This window comes from Andrographis paniculata, unplaced genomic scaffold, assembly GCF_009805555.1.
Source record: "Andrographis paniculata isolate CXL003 unplaced genomic scaffold, ASM980555v1 Contig86END, whole genome shotgun sequence".
NCBI lineage: Eukaryota > Viridiplantae > Streptophyta > Magnoliopsida > Lamiales > Acanthaceae > Andrographis > Andrographis paniculata.
Genome location: NW_026137624.1, coordinates 2,659,591 through 2,678,939, shown reverse-complemented (window position 1 = coordinate 2,678,939; position 19,349 = coordinate 2,659,591). Strand labels below are relative to the sequence as shown.

General features: G+C 34.2%; 1 protein-coding gene across 1 annotated transcript; it reads right to left on the bottom strand.

Annotated features, from left to right (window-relative positions):
* Window positions 1-13,161: 13,161 nt before the first annotated feature.
* LOC127242292 (scarecrow-like protein 15) lies at window positions 13,162-15,262 on the bottom strand. The gene has a single exon (XM_051261774.1). The coding sequence runs from the start codon at window positions 15,086-15,088 to the stop codon at window positions 13,517-13,519; it is 1,572 nt and encodes a 523-aa protein (XP_051117731.1). The 5' UTR covers window positions 15,089-15,262; the 3' UTR covers window positions 13,162-13,516.
* Between the last annotated feature and the right edge of the window lie 4,087 nt (window positions 15,263-19,349).

The following is a 19,349-nucleotide window of genomic DNA, read 5'->3' as shown; positions in this document are numbered from 1 at the left end:
TATAGAAAATAGAATTTTATATATAAAAATTAACATAAATAATTTTTTAAAAGATGGAAAGTTTTATATCGATAAAAATATTTATCTATTATTCAAAAAAAATCTTAAAAAATGTCAAATCAAACAATTATTTTTATTTTTTTATATTATATCACAAATTTATTTTACATTCAAAATATCACATCAATTTTTATTTATATCACATTAAATAACTATTTAGATTCAACTTTTTACTATTAAAAAATTCTAACCCGCAAAACAAACGCACCCAAAGAAATTTCAATGGGTTATGAAATTAATTAAATTTATTTGTATTTGTTAAATATATTTTGAATTAGTAAATTTTACTAAATATAAAAAGTGTCATTATAAAACAACTAAAAAAAAGTACTACTCTCTCCGTCCCGCAAGAAGGTTGCTATTAACTTTTTGTGTTCAATATGTAGTACAAATTAAGAAAAGAAAACAAAAATATGTTTATTAGTCTCTTATAATACATATACAATGATATTTATCGAGTAAATTATTCAAATATAAAGATATTTTTAATATTAAGTACAATGACGCAAAAACTAAATGACAGCCTTCTTGCGGGACGGAGGGAGTATTATTTATTATGGGATTGATGTAGTATTATATTAAGGGTGTGTTTCTTCAAACCCAAAATTGGGGTTGTCCACTGTGCGGCCTGCAACCTACAGCTTTTACTTCTTTTTCCTTTTTTTAAAAATTAAAATATAATTTAATATTTATTACTCTCTTCGTCCCACATAATTTGTTATTTCTTTTTTTGAAATATAATTATACATTTTAATCACATTTTAAATTTTAAATTTTATAATTTTTTAAATTTCAATTAAACTATTTAGTTATCTTAATCTTAATCAATAATTATTTTTACTAGACAATAATTATTTAGACTAATACACTTCTTAATTACTTACTAATGATACTTTACTTATACCTAAATTTTCGCGTCTACAGTAATATACACATATTATATGGGACAGAGAGAGTATAATTATAGGGGAAAAAAATATATACTCCCTCCGTCCCATAACAAAGTATCCATTTTTCCATTTTGGTCCGTCTCATAACAAAGTATCCATTTTTTTTAGTAACCGTACTATCTACCTAACATTACAAATACCCTTACAACTTATAATATATTACACAAATGTCATTACCTTTATATCACACATACTAATAAAGTTATTTTAGTCATTTCTACTTTATTCCTACTATATCCCAATATAATACTAATATTTTTAAAACTATGTGCAAAAAGCAAATGGATATTTAGTTCCGGGACGGAGGGAGCATAATATATATGTCATTTTGTAGAGAATAAAATTTTTTATAATACAAATAAATATATATGTTGAGTATAATATAAATTCATAATCAAATCATACAATATAAATTTTATCAATTAAATTTAATACATATTTATATGATTTTATTCATTATCCATCAAATCAATACACATCAAAACTTCTCAAACCCCAACCAAACCTAAACACAAAATAAACATCAAAATTCAAACTCATCCCAAAATTTAAATAAAAACCAAACCAAAACCAAAATTTCCCCAAATCCCTCTAAAGAAATACACCCTAAATCATCTTCAATCCATTATTTTATTTTCGTAACAATTATATTAAAAATGCAGTTAATATATAGTAATTTTATTCTAACCACATAAACGTCAATTTTTATTCTTAAAAAGTATATTATCTATATATTCCTCTTTCATATTGTTTTATACTATAATTTTTTATTATTTATAAATTACACCAAATTTTAATTTATCTTTACATTATCACTCAACATTTATGGAAATATATGTAAAAATAAGTATTTCCAAAACAAATAAATTACACATTATTTTTGAAAAAATAAAAATAAAATTACACATTACTTTTTAAAAAATAAAATTGTATATTACTTTGAAAAAATAACATTATATATTATTTTTCAAGAAATAAAAAATTACATATATCACTTTTTAAAACATTACATTATAGATTATTTTATTAAAAGATAAAATTATACAATACACTCCAAAAATAACAAAATTACAGAAAAAATTAAACTCAAAAAATGAAGTAGAACTAGTACTACTCTATAAATGAAGTAACACAGTAGCAAACTCCATTGATGCGGGAAATTAACAGCCCCTGATGCTTGTTTGATGTCAAAAATCTCTTTTCGCAAAATAATAGCCCGGGATGCAGGAAAGAACCTTTCGATGAACTTGTGCTTCATATCCATCCACGTGGTCACACTCCCGGCTGACAAGTTGAACAACCAATCATTGGTTGCATCTTTCAAGGTGAATGGAAAAGCTCGGAGTTTTATCTGCTCCTCATTGATTCCCAGTGGTTTCATGCTCGTACACACCATATCGAACTCCTGCAAGTGCTTGTGTGGTTCCTCCCCTACCAAGCCATGAAAAGACGACAATAAATATATTAGTCCAAATTTAAGCTCAAATTCCGTATTATCGGCTATAGCAGGAAAAGTAATACACAAGGGATACTGAATTAAATCGGGAGCAGCTAGCTCCCTAAGAGTTCTCTGTCGTTTCATTGAATGTATCACAACTTCTTCAACTCCCTTGGCCTCTTCACTCTCGTCGGAACTAGAAATGTTAGTCAGTTGGATAGCTAAGTCAGGTTTCGGCAGCTCAATTTCTTGCAAAATGTAGTAGTTCGGTAAGTAGGGTCGTCTTCACAGTGAACAATAACAATATTGAATATTCGGTTATTTATAATTATACTATATATATAATGGGGGGTTTTGATTTATCATACTAAATTAGGAGAAAATAAATTCGCTCAACTAAATAAACTAAAATAAAATAAAATGCAAGGCGGATTACCAAATATGATTAAACTCTAGCATAGACATGAATTTTCTGTTCGGGATATAAGATTTTGTTTATCGACTAAAAATCAAGTTCATTGACTTGTTTGATAAATTGGTTATAGTTGATCTACACGCATTCACACCTAACATTTCCTAACTTGTCGATAGCTAAGGTACGACCATTAGTGATTTCCCTAATCAAATGAGAATCCTAGGTACGACCGTAGTTTTACTGACTCGACAACTTTAAGTACTAGAAAGGCTCAATTCAATTTTACAAAATTCCTACGCGGATTTGTTCAAAATTGATTCTAATTCTTTCCTAGAGTATTCCTCTAGGTTGCTATACCAATTGAAAAATTACACAATTACGGGTGTCAATCTCTAATTTAGCTACGAAATCTCAAATCAATACGTGCGCAATAATTAATTTAAGATTTATAAACTTATAAATTAGAAGAATTAGAAATACCCAATATCGATGAACACCAAATTATATAAAACTAACTCTCACAAATTCAATCCCAAACATCAATTCACCTATACACTAGAAATGAAATTACTCGGAATTCATAAAACTTGAAAACACGAAACAATTGAAAAATTTCATCATGCCTTCAATTCTTTATAAATAGGTAAGGAAGAACAATACTAGAATAGAAGAACGCCCCGAAAAGTCTTCTGCAATCCTCCTCCAAGTTCTCCTCTTTGTCGTCTTCTCCTTTCTCCATTCTCCCGTTAAAAAAAAAAAAAAAAATGATGTCGTGGTAGAACGTGGTAGTCCCTTTCTCTCCCCCTCTTCAATTGCAAATCGTGTCTCTTAATTCTCCATCTCAAGATACCCTTTAAATTAGATCCCCTTTGCACTTAAATCCTCACATAATCTTTATATTGTCAATTTACCCCGGAAGACCTTTTTGTAAATTTTCATATTTTTCATGTTGTACTTGTGTTATCACGCCTAAGGCATTTAGGCGTTCTGCTCATTTTCTCTCAAATCAACCCAAAAACTTGTCAACTTCATGAAACCTATTACATAATAATAAACACACCATAGTGAGCATATATACAAAATTCCGCGTCAAAAAGTTGCCCAAAATATAGCAAAATATTATCATATATAACACTTATCATATATACGATACAAGATGCTCAATATCAATCCCAATACACATGCAATAATCATCAAAAATCTTGGAGCTGAATTTTCTTTATTGGGTGATCTAAAAAATTGTGCTCGTAATTTAATTATTTGAGCAAACAACCTCGCAAATGTCAAATTGCGGGTGGATAATATGTTAGTTTAATTAATTAATTAATCATATTTGAATTTTGATTACTTTTTAATCATCTTATATAATTAAACTAACCTAAAATTGTGGCCCACTTTTCTCCCATTAAGTCTATCACATTCAAAATATACGTATGAAGTGGCAGAAAAATCGTGATTGACGGTTTCTCCTTTTTATTATAAATACTCATACATACGGGTTACTAAACCTTCTCTAAAAAAATCAGAATACACCATCGCTATTTGAGAGCCAGGGTTTGGCAACGTCATCCTAGGGTTCCAAGATTTGACATCTTCACAGGGTTCCAAAGTTTGGCAACATCCTTCCAAGGGTTCCAGAATTTGGCAACACCATCTTCCCATGGTTCCAATCTACCGTTTTCTTGAAGAAGAGAGTATCGAGAACAAATTTAATTTTTAGCAATGGCTGGAGGTTTGTTTTGCTATTCGATTCCGCTAACATATTTGATTATATATTTATTTTTTAACATTTGGTATCAGAGCCTTTTTGCCTCTTCCTTGCTCTGAATTTTCTTCTCATCAAATTCTTGATCAAGATTCGCTTTAATTTCTTATTTGGAAATATTTTGGTTTTTTATTTTCAACAATTGCTTTGCGATATTTCTTAATCAAGATCCGATCCTGCTATTTGAAAAAATTTCATTATGTTTTTGGAAAAATTTTGAATTTTATTTTGAAATTAATTAATTGAAAATATTAAATTTCTAAATCACGTCTTTCGGTTACAATTGAGATTATACGCGTTGAATGAATATTATGCGTCGATATCCGTGCATTAAGAATATGTAAGAGGTGTGTTTTGGTTTCCGTGCGAAATTTAGTATTGTTGCAGTAGTACTCTTGCTGCAGTGGTAATATTATTATTATTATTATTATTATTCATGCAGTACAGTAGCATTGTTACTATTATTATTATTCTTCCTGCATTATTATTGTTGCTATTATTATTATTATATTTAATATTATTATGATGATGTGGCATACAAAATCGTTATTATTATTATCATCATCATCATGAGAAGTACGGACGGTGCAGTAGTATTGTTACTATTATTATTATTATTTTGCATATATTTGCACTGTATTCTTGATTGAAGCATGCTGATGGTGTTAATCTCATTTATTTATGTGAACTTCATATTATATATTCATGATGTTTGTGATTTACTTTAAATTTTATTTAACTGCAGAATAGCCACAGCATCTTCGATTAATTAAAATTTTATTTATGATTTATTTGAAATCACATTAATAGACATCGATTGTAATTATCATGTACGATGTGATGAGATCTACCCACAGGAGTCTTGTTATATTTGTATGAGTAATTAGGATAAAATATCGAGTTGTATTTCTTAATCTACCCACAGGAATTGAGAAAAGGAACACAATTTGATAGTTTTATTGTAAAGTTTTTTATGAAGTCTAATTGAGTAAAACTTTAGCCCACAGACAAGTCTTATGTCTTTAGATTCATGTCTTGATGTGTTTACATTGGTAGAACATGTAATTTATTTGTCTTGTTTATTGATGAGCATATATGTTTAGTTTTGCAGCATTTAATCCCATGAATTTCTCTGACATTAAATATGATATTCCCGAATTGACCGGTGATAATTACAAAATCTGGAAGGAGAGGATTTTCCTTCATTTAGGTTGGATGGACATTGATTATACTATACGGAAAGACGAGCCGCCGGTTATTACTGAAACGAGCGAGCCAGATGATGTGGATCTTTATGAGCGATGGGAGAGATCTAACCGTCTTTCCATAATGCTCATAAAGACTAAGATCTCTGCTGGTATCCGTGCGTCTGTCGATTAGCATGATAATGTCAGAGAGCTTTTAAAGGCTATTGACGAACAATTCGTCAAGTCTGATAAGGCTCTTGCCAGCACACTGATCATTCAGTTCTCCACCATGAGATTCACGGGTGTGAGGGGTGTGCACGAGCACATAATGCGCATGCGGACATTGCGGCGCAGCTGAAAAGCTTAGATGTGACCATGTCTGAGACCTTTCTTGTTCATTACATTTTGTGCACTTTACCTTATCAATACGGTCCATTTAAGATATTCTACAACACATAAAGATAAATGGTCCATTAATAAATTGATGACCATGTGTGTTCAAGAGGAGGAGAGACTATTGATGGAGGAAGGTGAGAAAGTGAACCTAACGGTCCATGGCAAGAAGAGAAAGCATGATACAAAGGGGAAGGGACATGTGCCAGCTGAGCGGGTTATAAAGAAGGAGTCTACGTGTTTTTTCTGTAAAAAGAAAGGACACATGAACAAAGACTGCATTAAGTTCAAAACGTGGCTCGAAAAGAAAGGTATCCCTTCTGCATTTGTCTGTTATGAATCCAATATGGTTAATATTAATTATAACACATGGTGGATTGATTCTGGTTCTACAATCCATGTTTCCAATACCTTGCATGGTATGGAAAACCTAAGGAAACCAATGGGAAGTGAACAGTTTATTTATTCCGGTAGTCGGATGCGTTCGCTTGTGGAAGCCATTGGGACATGCAGTTTAGTGCTGAGTAGTGGTTTTGTTTTGAAGTTGGAAAAGACTTTTTATGTTTCTAGTTTTTCCAAAAATTTAATTTCTGTATCGAGACTATCATGTTTGGGTTTTTCGTTTCACTTTATGGATTCTAGTTTTGTTTTGGATTTTGAATCTAGAACCGTTGGTTGTGGTGAAATTAATGATGGTCTTTATTCGATCAAATTGAAAAACAACACTACTTTTGATTAACTGCATGTCACAGCTGGTTTAAAGCGATGTGTTATGAATGAGAACTCATATATGTTATGGCATCGTCGATTGGGACATATCTCAATTGACAGAATTAAGAGATTAGTGAATGAAGAGATACTTGGTACCCTGGATTACACTGATTTTGAGACTTGTGTTAGTTGCATTAAAGGCAAGCAAACTAACAAGTCCATAAAGAGTGCATAAAGGAGTTCGAATCTTTTGGAAATTATTCATACAGACATTTGTTGTCCAGACATGAATACAAGTAGTCCGAGATACCTCATCACCTTTATTGACGATTATTCACGGTATATGTATCTTTACTTACTTCATTCTAAGGATGAAGCTTTAGAAGCCTTTAAAGTTTTCAAGGCTGAAGTAGAGAAACAATGTGGAAAACAGATCAAAATCGTCAGATCTGATAGAGGTGGTGAGTACTATGGCAAATACACAGAAAATGGACAAGCTGCCGGTCCATTTGCTAGGTTTCTTCAAGAGAATGGGATTGTTGCCCAATACACTATGTCTGGTTCTCCGGACCAAAATGGTGCTTCAGAACGAAGAAATCGAACATTAATGGACATGGTGAGGAGTATGAAGAGTAATGTGAAACTTCCTCACTTCTTGTGGACTGAAGCGCTAAAGATGGCTGCGTATGTATTGAACCGGGTACCAACTAAAGTTGTCTCAAGGACATCTTTTGAATTATTTAAAGGTTGGAAGCCGAGTTTGCGACATATACGTGTTTGGGGATGCCCGTCTGAGGTGAGAATTTATAATCCACAAGAAAAGAAGCTAGATCCGAAGACTATTAGTGGGTAGTTCATTGGATATGCCGAAAAGTCCAAATGATATAGATTCTATTGTCCATCTCAGAGCACTAGAATTGTGGAATCGAGAAATGCAAAATTTCTCGAGAATGACTTAGTTAGTGGGAGTGATCATTTTCCAGATACTCATTCTGAAAGAGATCACTATAAATATCAACCTACTGAGTCGAGTGATAGATTGATTGTTTTCCACGCTCATCAAGTTCCAATGCGTATTAGACGATTAACTAATGAAGTTTCACAAACTGATGAAAATGATCACGTAGATCAAGTTGTTAATGAGGAATATCAAGAAAATGTTGAACAACATGCTGTTGAATCAGTTGGTCAAAAAGTTCTTCATAATAATGATGAGACAACATTGGGAAGATCTACACGAGTCAGAAAATCAACTATTTCTAGTGACTTTATGGTGTATCTTCAAGAATCGGATTACGATATAAAAGCTGCAAATGATCTTGAAATGTTTTCCCAAGCCATGAATTCTAAAGAATCCGATTTATGGCATGGTGCTATGAAAGACGAGATGGACTCTATGGCATCAAACAAGGTATGAGATCTTGTCGAGTTGCCTGATGGTGTAAAAGCCATCGGATGCAGATGGGTCTTCAAAACCAAAATAGACTCTGATGGCAACATCGAAAGACATAAAGCAAGACTTGTTGCTAAGGGATTCACTCAAAGGGAAGGAATCGATTTTACACCGAGACATTTTCTCCGGTGACTAAGAAAGATTCCCTCCGTGTGATCATGGCATTAGTAGCTCAGTTTGATTTTGAGTTACATCAGATGGATGTGAAAACAACATTCCTGAATGGTGATCTAGAGGAACAGGTTTATATAAAACAACCTGAAGGATTTACCTCTAGTGGTGGAGAAAATTTAGTTTGTAAGCTTAATAAATCCATATATGGATTGAAGCAAGCCTCCCGTCAGTGGTATTTGAAATTTCATAATGTTATCTCTTCATTCTGCTTTGAAGAAAATGTCATGGATCACTGTATATACCAGAAGGTTAGTGGGAGTCATATTTGCTTCCTTGTGTTGTACGTGGATGACATTTTGCTTGCAACTAATGATAAAGAGATGTTATATGATGTGAAACAATTTCTCTCAAGGAACCTTGATATGAAAGATATGGGAGAGGCATTTTATGTCATTGGCATTAAGATCCATAGAGATAGAAATCGAGGCATTTTGGATTTGTCTCAAGAAACCTATATCAAGAAAGTTCTAGAAAGATTTAATATGAAAGATTGTTCACCAAGTGTAGCTCCCATTGTGAAGGGTAACAGGCTCGATTTGAGTCAGTGTCCGAAAAATGACTTTGAAAGGGAACATGAGCAATATCCCTTATACTTCAGCAGTAGGAAGTCTTATGTATGCTCAGGTTTGCACCAGGCCTGACATATCATATGTTGTTGGAGTATTATGGAGATATCAGAGTAATCCAGGTGTTGACCACTGGAAAGATACAAAGAAAGTGATGAGGTACCTTCAACGTACGAAGGATTTTATGCTCACATATAGACAAACTGATGTCTTGGAAGTGATTGGCTACTCCGATTCGGACTACGCTGGCTGCATTGACACTCGGAAATCCACATCGGGTTATGTGTTCATGTTGGCTGGTGGAGCTATCTCTTGGAGAAGTACGAAGCAGTCTATCACTGCTACTTCCACTATGGAGGCTGACTTTGTTTCATGTTTCGAGGCTAGCTCGCATGGTGTATGGTTGAAGAGTTTCATATCCGAGCTTAGAGTCGTTGACTCTATTTCCAGACCGATTAAGTTGTACTGTGACAACTCTGATGCGGTGTTTATGGCTAAAAACAATAAGAGTGGGAGTCGAAGTAAACACATCGACATCAAATATTTAGCCTTAAGAGAACGTGTCAAAGAAAATAAAGTGGTCATTGAACACGTTAGTACGGAGTTGATGTTTGCTGATCCCTTGACTAAAGACATGCCACTAAAGAGTTTCAGTTATCACGTAGCAAGTATGGGACTTGATTCTACAATGTAGTTTATTTGCACACATTGTTATTTGAGACTCTTATTCAGTTTGATGTTTTCTCGCTTTATTGTGCACATATTTGTTTATTATTGAGAAAACTCGCTTATGTTTAACCCGGAATAAATATATGATTTTTCATTCATATTGTGAATTTAGTTTGAGATGCTTGACATATCGTGATACATGGAAGGTAACATTCGTTTATAGAAGACCTACCGCCATGATTCGTATGTAAAGTTTCTCGTTATGTTGTGATAGTTTGAGTGGGCCAAGTGGGAGAATGTTAGTTTAACTAATTAATCAATCATATTTGAATTTTGATTATTTTTTAATTATCTTATATAATTAAACTAACCTAAAATTGTGGCCCACTTTTCTCCCATTAAGTCTATCACATTCAAAATATACGTGAGAAGTGGCAGAAAAATCGTGATGGACGGTTTCTCTTTTTTATTATAAATACTCTCACATAAGGGTTACTAAACCTACTCTAAAAAAATCATAATACACCATCGCTATTTGAGAGCCAGGGTTTGGCAACGTTATCCTAGGGTTCCAAGATCTGACATCTTCACAGGGTTCCGAAGTTTGGCAACAGCCTCCCAAGGGTTCCAAAGTTTGGCAACACCATCTTCCCACGGTTCCAATCTACCGTTTGCTTGAAGAAGAGAGTATCGAGAACAAATTTAGTTTTTAGCAATGGCTGGAAGTTTGTTTCGTTATTCGCTTCCGCTAACATATTTGATTATATGTTTATTTTCTAACATAATAAACATATGTCCGACCATCTAGTATATGCATTGATAAGTACCATAAATATCTGAATGGTCCACATATATCACCCTGAGTTCATTCTAAAAATGCAGGGGATTCATTTTAACTTTTTTGTGATGGTCTAGTTATTAACTTCCCCACTCGGTATTCATTCTCCCATTCCTCATCCCTGGTGTAAGAAAATTGTTAAAAACCAGACAAGCTACTCATGAAGGTGCAGGTCGTGGTAGTTGAAGAGGAAAATGTAGAGGTAATAGCCGAAGAGGAAACAATGTGATGAAGTTGTTGTTGATGTTGTGCTACTTTAAGTGGTGTTTCGTGAGCCTTCTGAAGTTCAAAATCCAATGGAGATCACTCATACTAATCGTCCCCATGGTGTTTCTAACATCAATTTGATTCCTTAAATGGAAACCGGTGAGGATGCCTCACCGACATATATCAAGTCTTCTGATGAAAAGATTGCCCAAGAAAAAAGAGATTCCGACATTCTTGCCCCTATTGTTCAAGAAGAAAATATTATTGTTGATTGAGAAATACTACTATTGAAGGTGGTGTTCCTGATCCTGATAATGCCGAACCCATAACTGAGCTGGAAAACCAAGAAGAACCAGTGGAGGAACAAGTTATTGATGACCAAGAAAAATAGAGGTGACAACCCTATTCTGTCATCCATTGACGAATCAGATAACAAAATTTCCTCTGTCGTCCTTAAGTGTTCAGAAGAGAAAAAATGGCAAAAAGACCACAAAAGCAGGTTCTTCCTCTGTTTCAATTGTTTAGTCTTGGTCGTGCTTAAAATGAATCTTTCTTTAACAAAAATTAAAAAAAAAATAAAAAAAATAGAAACTTCTATTAAAAGGCGATCTCTCTAGGCAAAGTGATTAGTAAAAATAGGTTTGAGAAACTTAGTTACAAGGAATTGAGATCTTGGACTATTTCGAGTCAAAGCGTCTCTCGCATTGGGCAACCTTGCTCTCTCAATTCTGTCCAAAATTGGTAAAAGAGTTATATTCCAAAGTCATCTCTGGAGGCAGAGCATCCTATTTTGGAAGGAAAAATATGAGTCCAACTCTTTTATCGGTGAAATATTATTTCATTTATCGATTTTGTGCTTTCAATGTCTTTCCCATCACTAAAACATCATGCTTATCCACTTATATGGACAATTTGGTATATTCAATCGATAAATATGTTGCTCATGCGAACTTTGGTCTGATTATTCTAACCAAAATGCATGAGTTCACTAAAGGAAATATCCTTAAGCATGCAAGGTTGTCATGCCCTGCCCTCATTACAACTCTCCTTGCTGAAAATAAAGTTTTTCAAGTTGAAGATGATGAGATAGTGCAAATCTCCTCCCATGGTCTGTCATGCAACCTTTTGCAATCTCCACAACAACTTCAAAGATAGATATGTCTTGATTGGTAAAGCCAGAGTCCAAATCTTGCAATAGAAAGTCATGCGCATGCAACGCAACGTAAAGCCCAAGAGCGCAATGAAGTTATGCTTAACTTCGTAAGAGAGTTGGGACAAGTGTATCTTATGCTACCCGGACTACTAACGATGGCTCCAGATATAAAAGACTCAAATGATGATGATGATGCTGAGGCATTTAGTCCGGACTGTGCATATACCACTCCTTTTGGCTGATGTGTCTTCCAAGAGGGAGAAGACAGAAGGGAGTCAGCGTTATGTGAGTAATACTTTCTTACTCATCTTAATGGATTAATGATGAATTGATAACTTTTGGATTAATGTTTTGTAGGAACTAATAGATTGCTGCTCTTGCATGCTTTGCAAGATCTATTATTGCCATTTTTGTTTTATGGTATACAAATTGAGGGGGAGTCCTCATTTTTGTTTCATTTGATTTGATTTGGTATGCAATAGCTTGATGAATTATTGGTTGAATTTTCAGTCAGTAATAGTTAAGAATAATTACATAAATTGACTGTTGTTGGTGTCTGTAGATCTCTCAATATTTTTTTCCTCTCGATGTATGGTATATCAATAAAAAAAAAAGAGAGATTATTGGTATGAAAATTTTGATTGACTATCAAATATTTGCAAAAAGAATAGACGACCAATCTGTTGCCTGTTGCACTGTCTATGATCATCGAATCAAGGTCTATTATGATGGATTGAGAAATATCTATTGGATGAGACAAATTGAATATCTGATCCGATCCGCAAGGACCATGATTGGGAATTGTTTGATCGTCTTTCAATACTTGATTGCAACCAAAAACAAAAAATATTGTCTATTGTGATTGCATTTAAATTGAAGGTCAAAGGCGAAGAAAAGAAAGTCTATCATTAACGAGGTCTTTGACATATCAATTTCATTTTCATATACATCGATATTTTTCATAGGATGTGTCTAAGCATATTTGACCTTTTAGAATCCATGATTGTCGATTTTTGTTTGGAATTAGCCCAAAAAATTTCTTTTCGCATTTATCGTAAGATACTTGTCAAGTAAGCAAGCAATTCGACATCCCATAAATCACCGGACATAGCTAACGTAGCACTAGACGAGAGATATAAGTGGCGAGATATAGGTGCAAACTATAAAAATGCAACTCAGCAATTCATCAAACTTTTCTACGAAAAGCTCAATCAAACAAATCAAAACAACATATACTCTAGAACATGCAATGAGACTTAACATAACTGGAATGTACACAAAATGATCTAACTAGCCACAGATTTTTAAGATATAATACGATTACCAAATGTATTTTGTTTATAAACAACGAACACAAGTAAAATTTATTTCTTTAACCAGTGTTTTTCAAATTAAGCAATTCATTAGAACCAAACATATAATATAGGATTGGGATTAAATGATATCATCGACCGCTGCCTAAACCATGATTAGTACGTTACGTAGTAATTAACCTTGTTCATTACCGAGAGAGGGATTAATTAATTAGCGACACTAATTAATATCTCCATGCTGACGTGGCGACGAGGGGCCTATCATGCCAGCAAAGCAGCATCTCCCCCTGCCGTTTTGCCACGTGGAATCCTCTAACTTGCAAGCGCCTGAGCAAACAGTCCGCCTGTATGTCCGCAAACTGGCTCAGCCCTACCTGCCGAAGCCCCGCCGCCAAAAGCGCCTCCCTCCACGCCGCCGCACGCCTCCCCGCCGCCTCCACCGCCTCCACAATCTTGGGATATAACACAAAGGTTTCGATTCTCCTCATCCAATCGCCGCCGCCGTTAAAGTTCGCCGCCTCCAGAGACTCCAGCAGGGTGGAGTAGAATTCTAGGCCGTCGATCACAGCCTGGCGATACGGCGTCGTTCCCAGCCCCATCTGGCCTTCCATGTCCACGTGCACAACCACGTGAGGCGAAATCCGCCGCAGATCGTTCAGGAACCCCGTCCCGATTTGCCGGAATATCGCCGGAGATGATAGCACCGCCACCTTCTCTCCCTCCATAAATTTAATCGCCTTGAATGATAAATACTCGAAGCTTCGAATTGATATGAATTGGATCTCGAATCTAATGTTCAGCTCCCGAGCGAATTGCGTCGAATTCTCCCGAACCAGCCTGGACTCCGCCGCGTACTCCTCCGGCACGATTGCTGATATCCGGAGCAGCGGCGGCGCGTGGTCCGACGACCTGTCGGCCAGCTCTTTCATGAAGGAGGCCCAGTGACCGCCGAGGCCGATGTCGAAGTCGATGACGTGTACAGGTGAATCCAAGGCGGCGTCGAGCAAAGCTTGGTTGGCCGTGAAGCTGGAAAACATGAAAATGGGAGAGATGTTCGAGAAGGTTCTCTGAGCCTTGATGGTCTGAACTATTTCCATGGAGTTTGCCGGCGGGCGAGGGGAGCCGGTGAGTAGCGATTGAAGGGCTTCCTTGAAGTAAAAAGCCGCCCGCTGGAGCGGCTTCCCCGCCGGCGAGCTCAGCCGCTGATTGAGCCGAGCCGATATCACGTGAGCCAGCTGGAACGACCCCGTCTCGAAGCACTCTGCCAGTCGAATCAGCTCATCGACGAAATCGAGCCCCACAACGTCGCCGGAAAATCCTTCGAACAAACCCATCATACTATTCGGATTGTTAGAATTATTATTATTATTGTTATTATTGGCGATGTCAGTGAGAAGCCCGAAATCAGCAACCGCCAACTGATTGTTCGCGTCGAAGGAGGAACTAATTAGCGGTGGAAATTCTGGGAGATGGTCAGTAATCTCGGGGTGGGGGTGGGGGTGGGGGTGGGGAAAGGGAGGCGGCCGGGAAACGGGAGATTCGTCGTCGATGTCGTGCAATCCCAATTCTCTCATCAAAGAATCCCAGTCCTCTAATTGTGCAGCAGGTTGGTGGTTGATCAGGGCATGATCGTTTACTTCCAGATTATCGGCGGCGGTCTTCTCCGCGACAGGGCTGGGGCTTCCTCGGAGATCAAGGACGGAGCTGGGCTCGTAGGCGGCGGTGCAGCTAAGGGCGGCGTGTTTGGCGGCGGCGTCGTCGTGAGGGTTATTTGCAGACGGCAGGGGTACTTTCATTTCTTTTTTCTTGAAGAAATTCAATTAATACAACAGGTGCAGTGTCGAATGAATTTGGGATTTTGCTTTTTCCTCCAATTCCTAGCTTCAACGAGGAAGCACTGTTCTAAAATCGCAAATATGTGAGGGAACCAGGGCAGGGCAGGGCTGGGAGGGGGTCTTTTGGGTTAGATGATTGATGGCCTTTTATCTTTATCTTTGCGTTGCGTGCATGGGAATTGCTGTTCTTGGAAAGTCCATGGACCCCAGGGCCAGATTGAATCCACACCGTCCGATTGAGAATCATCAGGACAGTGATGGGCCCAGATGGGGCGGGCATGACGCGACAAAGACAAGACAAGACGATACATAAGATTGAGATTAGATCGAGGAGAACACACATACACATAGTTAATATATGAATTTAGAGTCTGTATATTTATTCTAATTTTTTCATATTTTATTATTTTGACTTTATATTTTTTTTTTACGAAATATCTTATTAAATATTATTTTAATATCAAATTTAAATTAAATTTTTTCAAACTCAATCAAAAAGAAATACACTCTAAATTGAATGGGAGAATAAGTTCTGTTTAGACAGCATATTTTTACTTATTCAATACTTTTTATTTTTCAAAAATATCACATCAAATATATTTTTTTTTTCACAAAATATCAAATTAAATACTAATTTTTTACCTTTTATTTTTTTTCCAAATTTTCAAAAGCCCCCAAAAATTCATATCTAAACAAACCACATATATTTATATATAAGTATTAGTATTATTGGAATTAGAAGCTTGTTAGTGAAGGATGTGTTAGGATGACATGATGCACTTTTGAATTCCATTGCCTACTTTCTTTGATTCCCATCTCTCTTTCTTTCTTTCTTTCTTTCTTTCTTTCTTTCTTTCCATTGTTACGTTGCCTCATTATTGGCTTTCCACTTCTCCCTATTTCTTGCTTTTTCTCCGCCCCTTTTACTTGGCTTTACCCTCCTTTCCACTCTCCTTTACATTAATATTATTATATCATTGTATAGGTGAATGATTAGGGTGTTGCATTGTGCTAACTAGGAGTATGCTGATTAGTTCACTCACTATATGAAAATATACCTCATCCATCCATTAAAATTAATTTATTTGGGCTCGTTACGAAAATTTAAAAAAAAAAAAATGAATATTTTATTGAAAAAATGATAGGTAGTTGAAGGTATTTTAAAAAATTTAATTAAGAAATAAAGTAAACGAAGAGAGAGAATGTAATAAAGTTAATGGTATTTGTCGTAAATAAGTATTGAATTGAGGGTAATAATAAAATTTTGATTTGTTGACTTTACCAAAATTAATAATGAAATAAATTTAATGAATTAATTAAAAATAAAAAATAAAAATAAATTTGACGGAAAGAGGAAGCATTGCATAAACATATTCAAAATGCATTGCACAACATATATTGTATTTACCGATAGCAAGCATTGTTTGCTCTAATTTATAATATGTCGTATTAATATATACATTATATGGTGAGATTTTTTATAATATGTGATGTAAACTAGTATTTATATTATGAGGAATAATTTGTATTTTCTCTGTCCTAAAATTATAGTCTGGATTGTATTCGACACGAGATTTAAAGAATATTGATATTATATTGGTATTGGGTAAAAAGTATACGTAAAAAACTTTTTTGCTTTGTGAGTATATTAGTGTAAAAAGTAGTGATAATTGTGTAATAATAATGAAAAAGTAAAGATAATTTTATAGTGATATAGTTATTTATGAAAATGAGACTATTGTTTTTTAACAGACAAAAATAGTAAATTATTGAGAGGGATGAAGTATATTGTACTATCAATATAGTATATTTTAAGTATGGTGAGTACTGTATTGACTATAATAGTTCATCACATTGACAACAACTCATTATTTATATATATATATATATTTCAGTCTTCAGTATAGAGTTTGTCTTTTTTTTTTTTTTATAATTTTAACCACAAATTGATATTATTTTTCCTTCATAATTTTAAATAAAAATAAATTATTATTTATTCATAAAATATCGCATCAATATATTATTTAAATAAAAATTCAAATATTATTTAAAATTAATTTTTAACTCCAATCAAATAAAATTTACACCACAATTTTTTTGTTTCTCGTTTATAATTATGAGTATATAATTTCAAATGCACCCTACAATATATATATATATATATATAATTTTTTTTTTCCATTATTTATAGGTATGTAATGTATATAGTGGTGGGAATGGGATAAAGTGGAGGTAGGATGGAATCTGCAGTTGGCAAATTGGTGTGGTGTGGAGAAGTAGGGCAGGGCAGGGCAGGGCGGGCAGCCTAGAAATTTCTATGTATTCAACTAAAGGCGCCTTTCTTTAAGTGCGATTTTTATTTGTGAGGGAAGACGACGTCGTTTTCTACTTCTACTTGTATTTCTGCAACATCTTAAATTAATGAATAATGTGTGCGATTGTGACTGTTCGGAAGTGTGGCTCAGAATCATACAGAACACATGCATGATGGTCAAATTCAAATCCACTCGTTTGCCTACTCGCTCTGATATTTGTGCCAGTATCGTTATTACAATGACAATGATATTATCACCAAATATTTATCGCTGTTAAATATATTATCACAATATAATAAATTAATTAAAAGAGAAAATATAGAATTAGTACGAGTGTCTTTATATAAAATATATAAAAATATGTAAATAATATAAAAATAATAAATATATATAAAAAAACACACTGTTACAAAATTTTTTAATTATAATTATATGAAAGTGGTTTCGGTGTTGATGTGTGCAGCACCATGCTGATAAAATATGAACCATCCATTATAATAAATAAATTTGGATGATTTAGATTGAAGAGGGGTATAATTGTCTTTTTAAATCTAAAAAAAATATTAAAGGGTGGGTATGTATGTACGTAAATCTCTTTTTCTCTCTGCTGTCTCTTTCTCCATTTTCTTTCATTTTCTCTCCCGCGGGCAGCACCTCCCCAGTCCTAGTAGCCGCCTCCATCTCCTCCTTCTTTCTCTTCTTCTCTATGTATCTCTTCCTCCCTCTTTTACTTTTTTTTTCCTCCGAACAGTTGATCACCAGTTGTCTAGATCGCTGCCAAAAATCGCCGTTCTTCCACCAACCCGCCGTGAACCACCATTGTCGCCCAATTGACCCGCCGCGAACCCAAGTTTATTTCGGCATTTTCTGATATGATATTTTAATGTTTTTTTTTTTGTTTGAATATTAGTTTAAATCAGTAGTGTATATGAAAACATGTTTAAAGTGTTTTTTTGTGGCAATTTCTGGGTAACACTCATAATGTTTGATAGTACAGTAACATGCTAAACACAATACAGGGAGATGCATGTTTGTATTAAATAAAACGTTGGGTATAGAATATCTAAATGCTTATTCATCCTTTTTTCTATTTGTGTTAATAGGTTTTGGAAAATATATTTAGAATTTATTTTTTGTGGCATTTTCTGGATAAAATTTATAGTATTTGATAATACAATAATATGCTAAATACAATAAACAAATATGCTTATTGGTATTCAGTAAAATGTTTCGTTTAGTAAATGTAAATGCTTATTATACGATGTTCATAATATTTTGTAATTAAATCATATGCACAAAGATTGATATGTTGTTGGCATTGTTTCCTTTAGTGTTGGAACAATAGCCAAATTTTGATCCGTAAAAATATTTTTTGGTGCACAACCACCCATGTACTTCAAAAAGATATTAAAAACTCACTTGAATGAATATTGTATTTCTTCATACAACAACGTTGTCCCAAATATAAATGTTTGGCGGTGATTATTAAATCATGCGAAAATACCTAATGTTGCAGTATTGTTACAATCCAATATATGAAAACAACTTACGAGATGTTGTGTACTTTGTATTATGAAGCTGATTTGTAGAAGATGAAATACTGAATAATGTAAGATGAAATGCTGACTACCGAAGTATTGTATTTGATGCGAATCAGTTTTTAATAATGGATAATTGATTTTGTTTGTCTCCATCAATTTCATCCATTACTTTTGTTAGAAGAGTTTTAGTCATTTTTCCACATGAGGAGGCGAATGAGAATTTAGGTCTAAGTTAGTTATAAAAGTTAGGAAAATTTAAAAATTACTATTAAACCCCTAAATTAATACAAACCTTAAAATTAAAAATTGTAATTCAATGGTTAATATTGAATCAGTATCGTGGTTAATATTGAATCAGTATTGTGC

Excerpts from the sequence above, each read along its gene's own strand:
- LOC127242292 (XM_051261774.1), bottom strand. The coding sequence starts at position 15,088 with ATGAAAGTACCCCTGCCGTCTGCAAATAACCCTCACGACGACGCCGCC.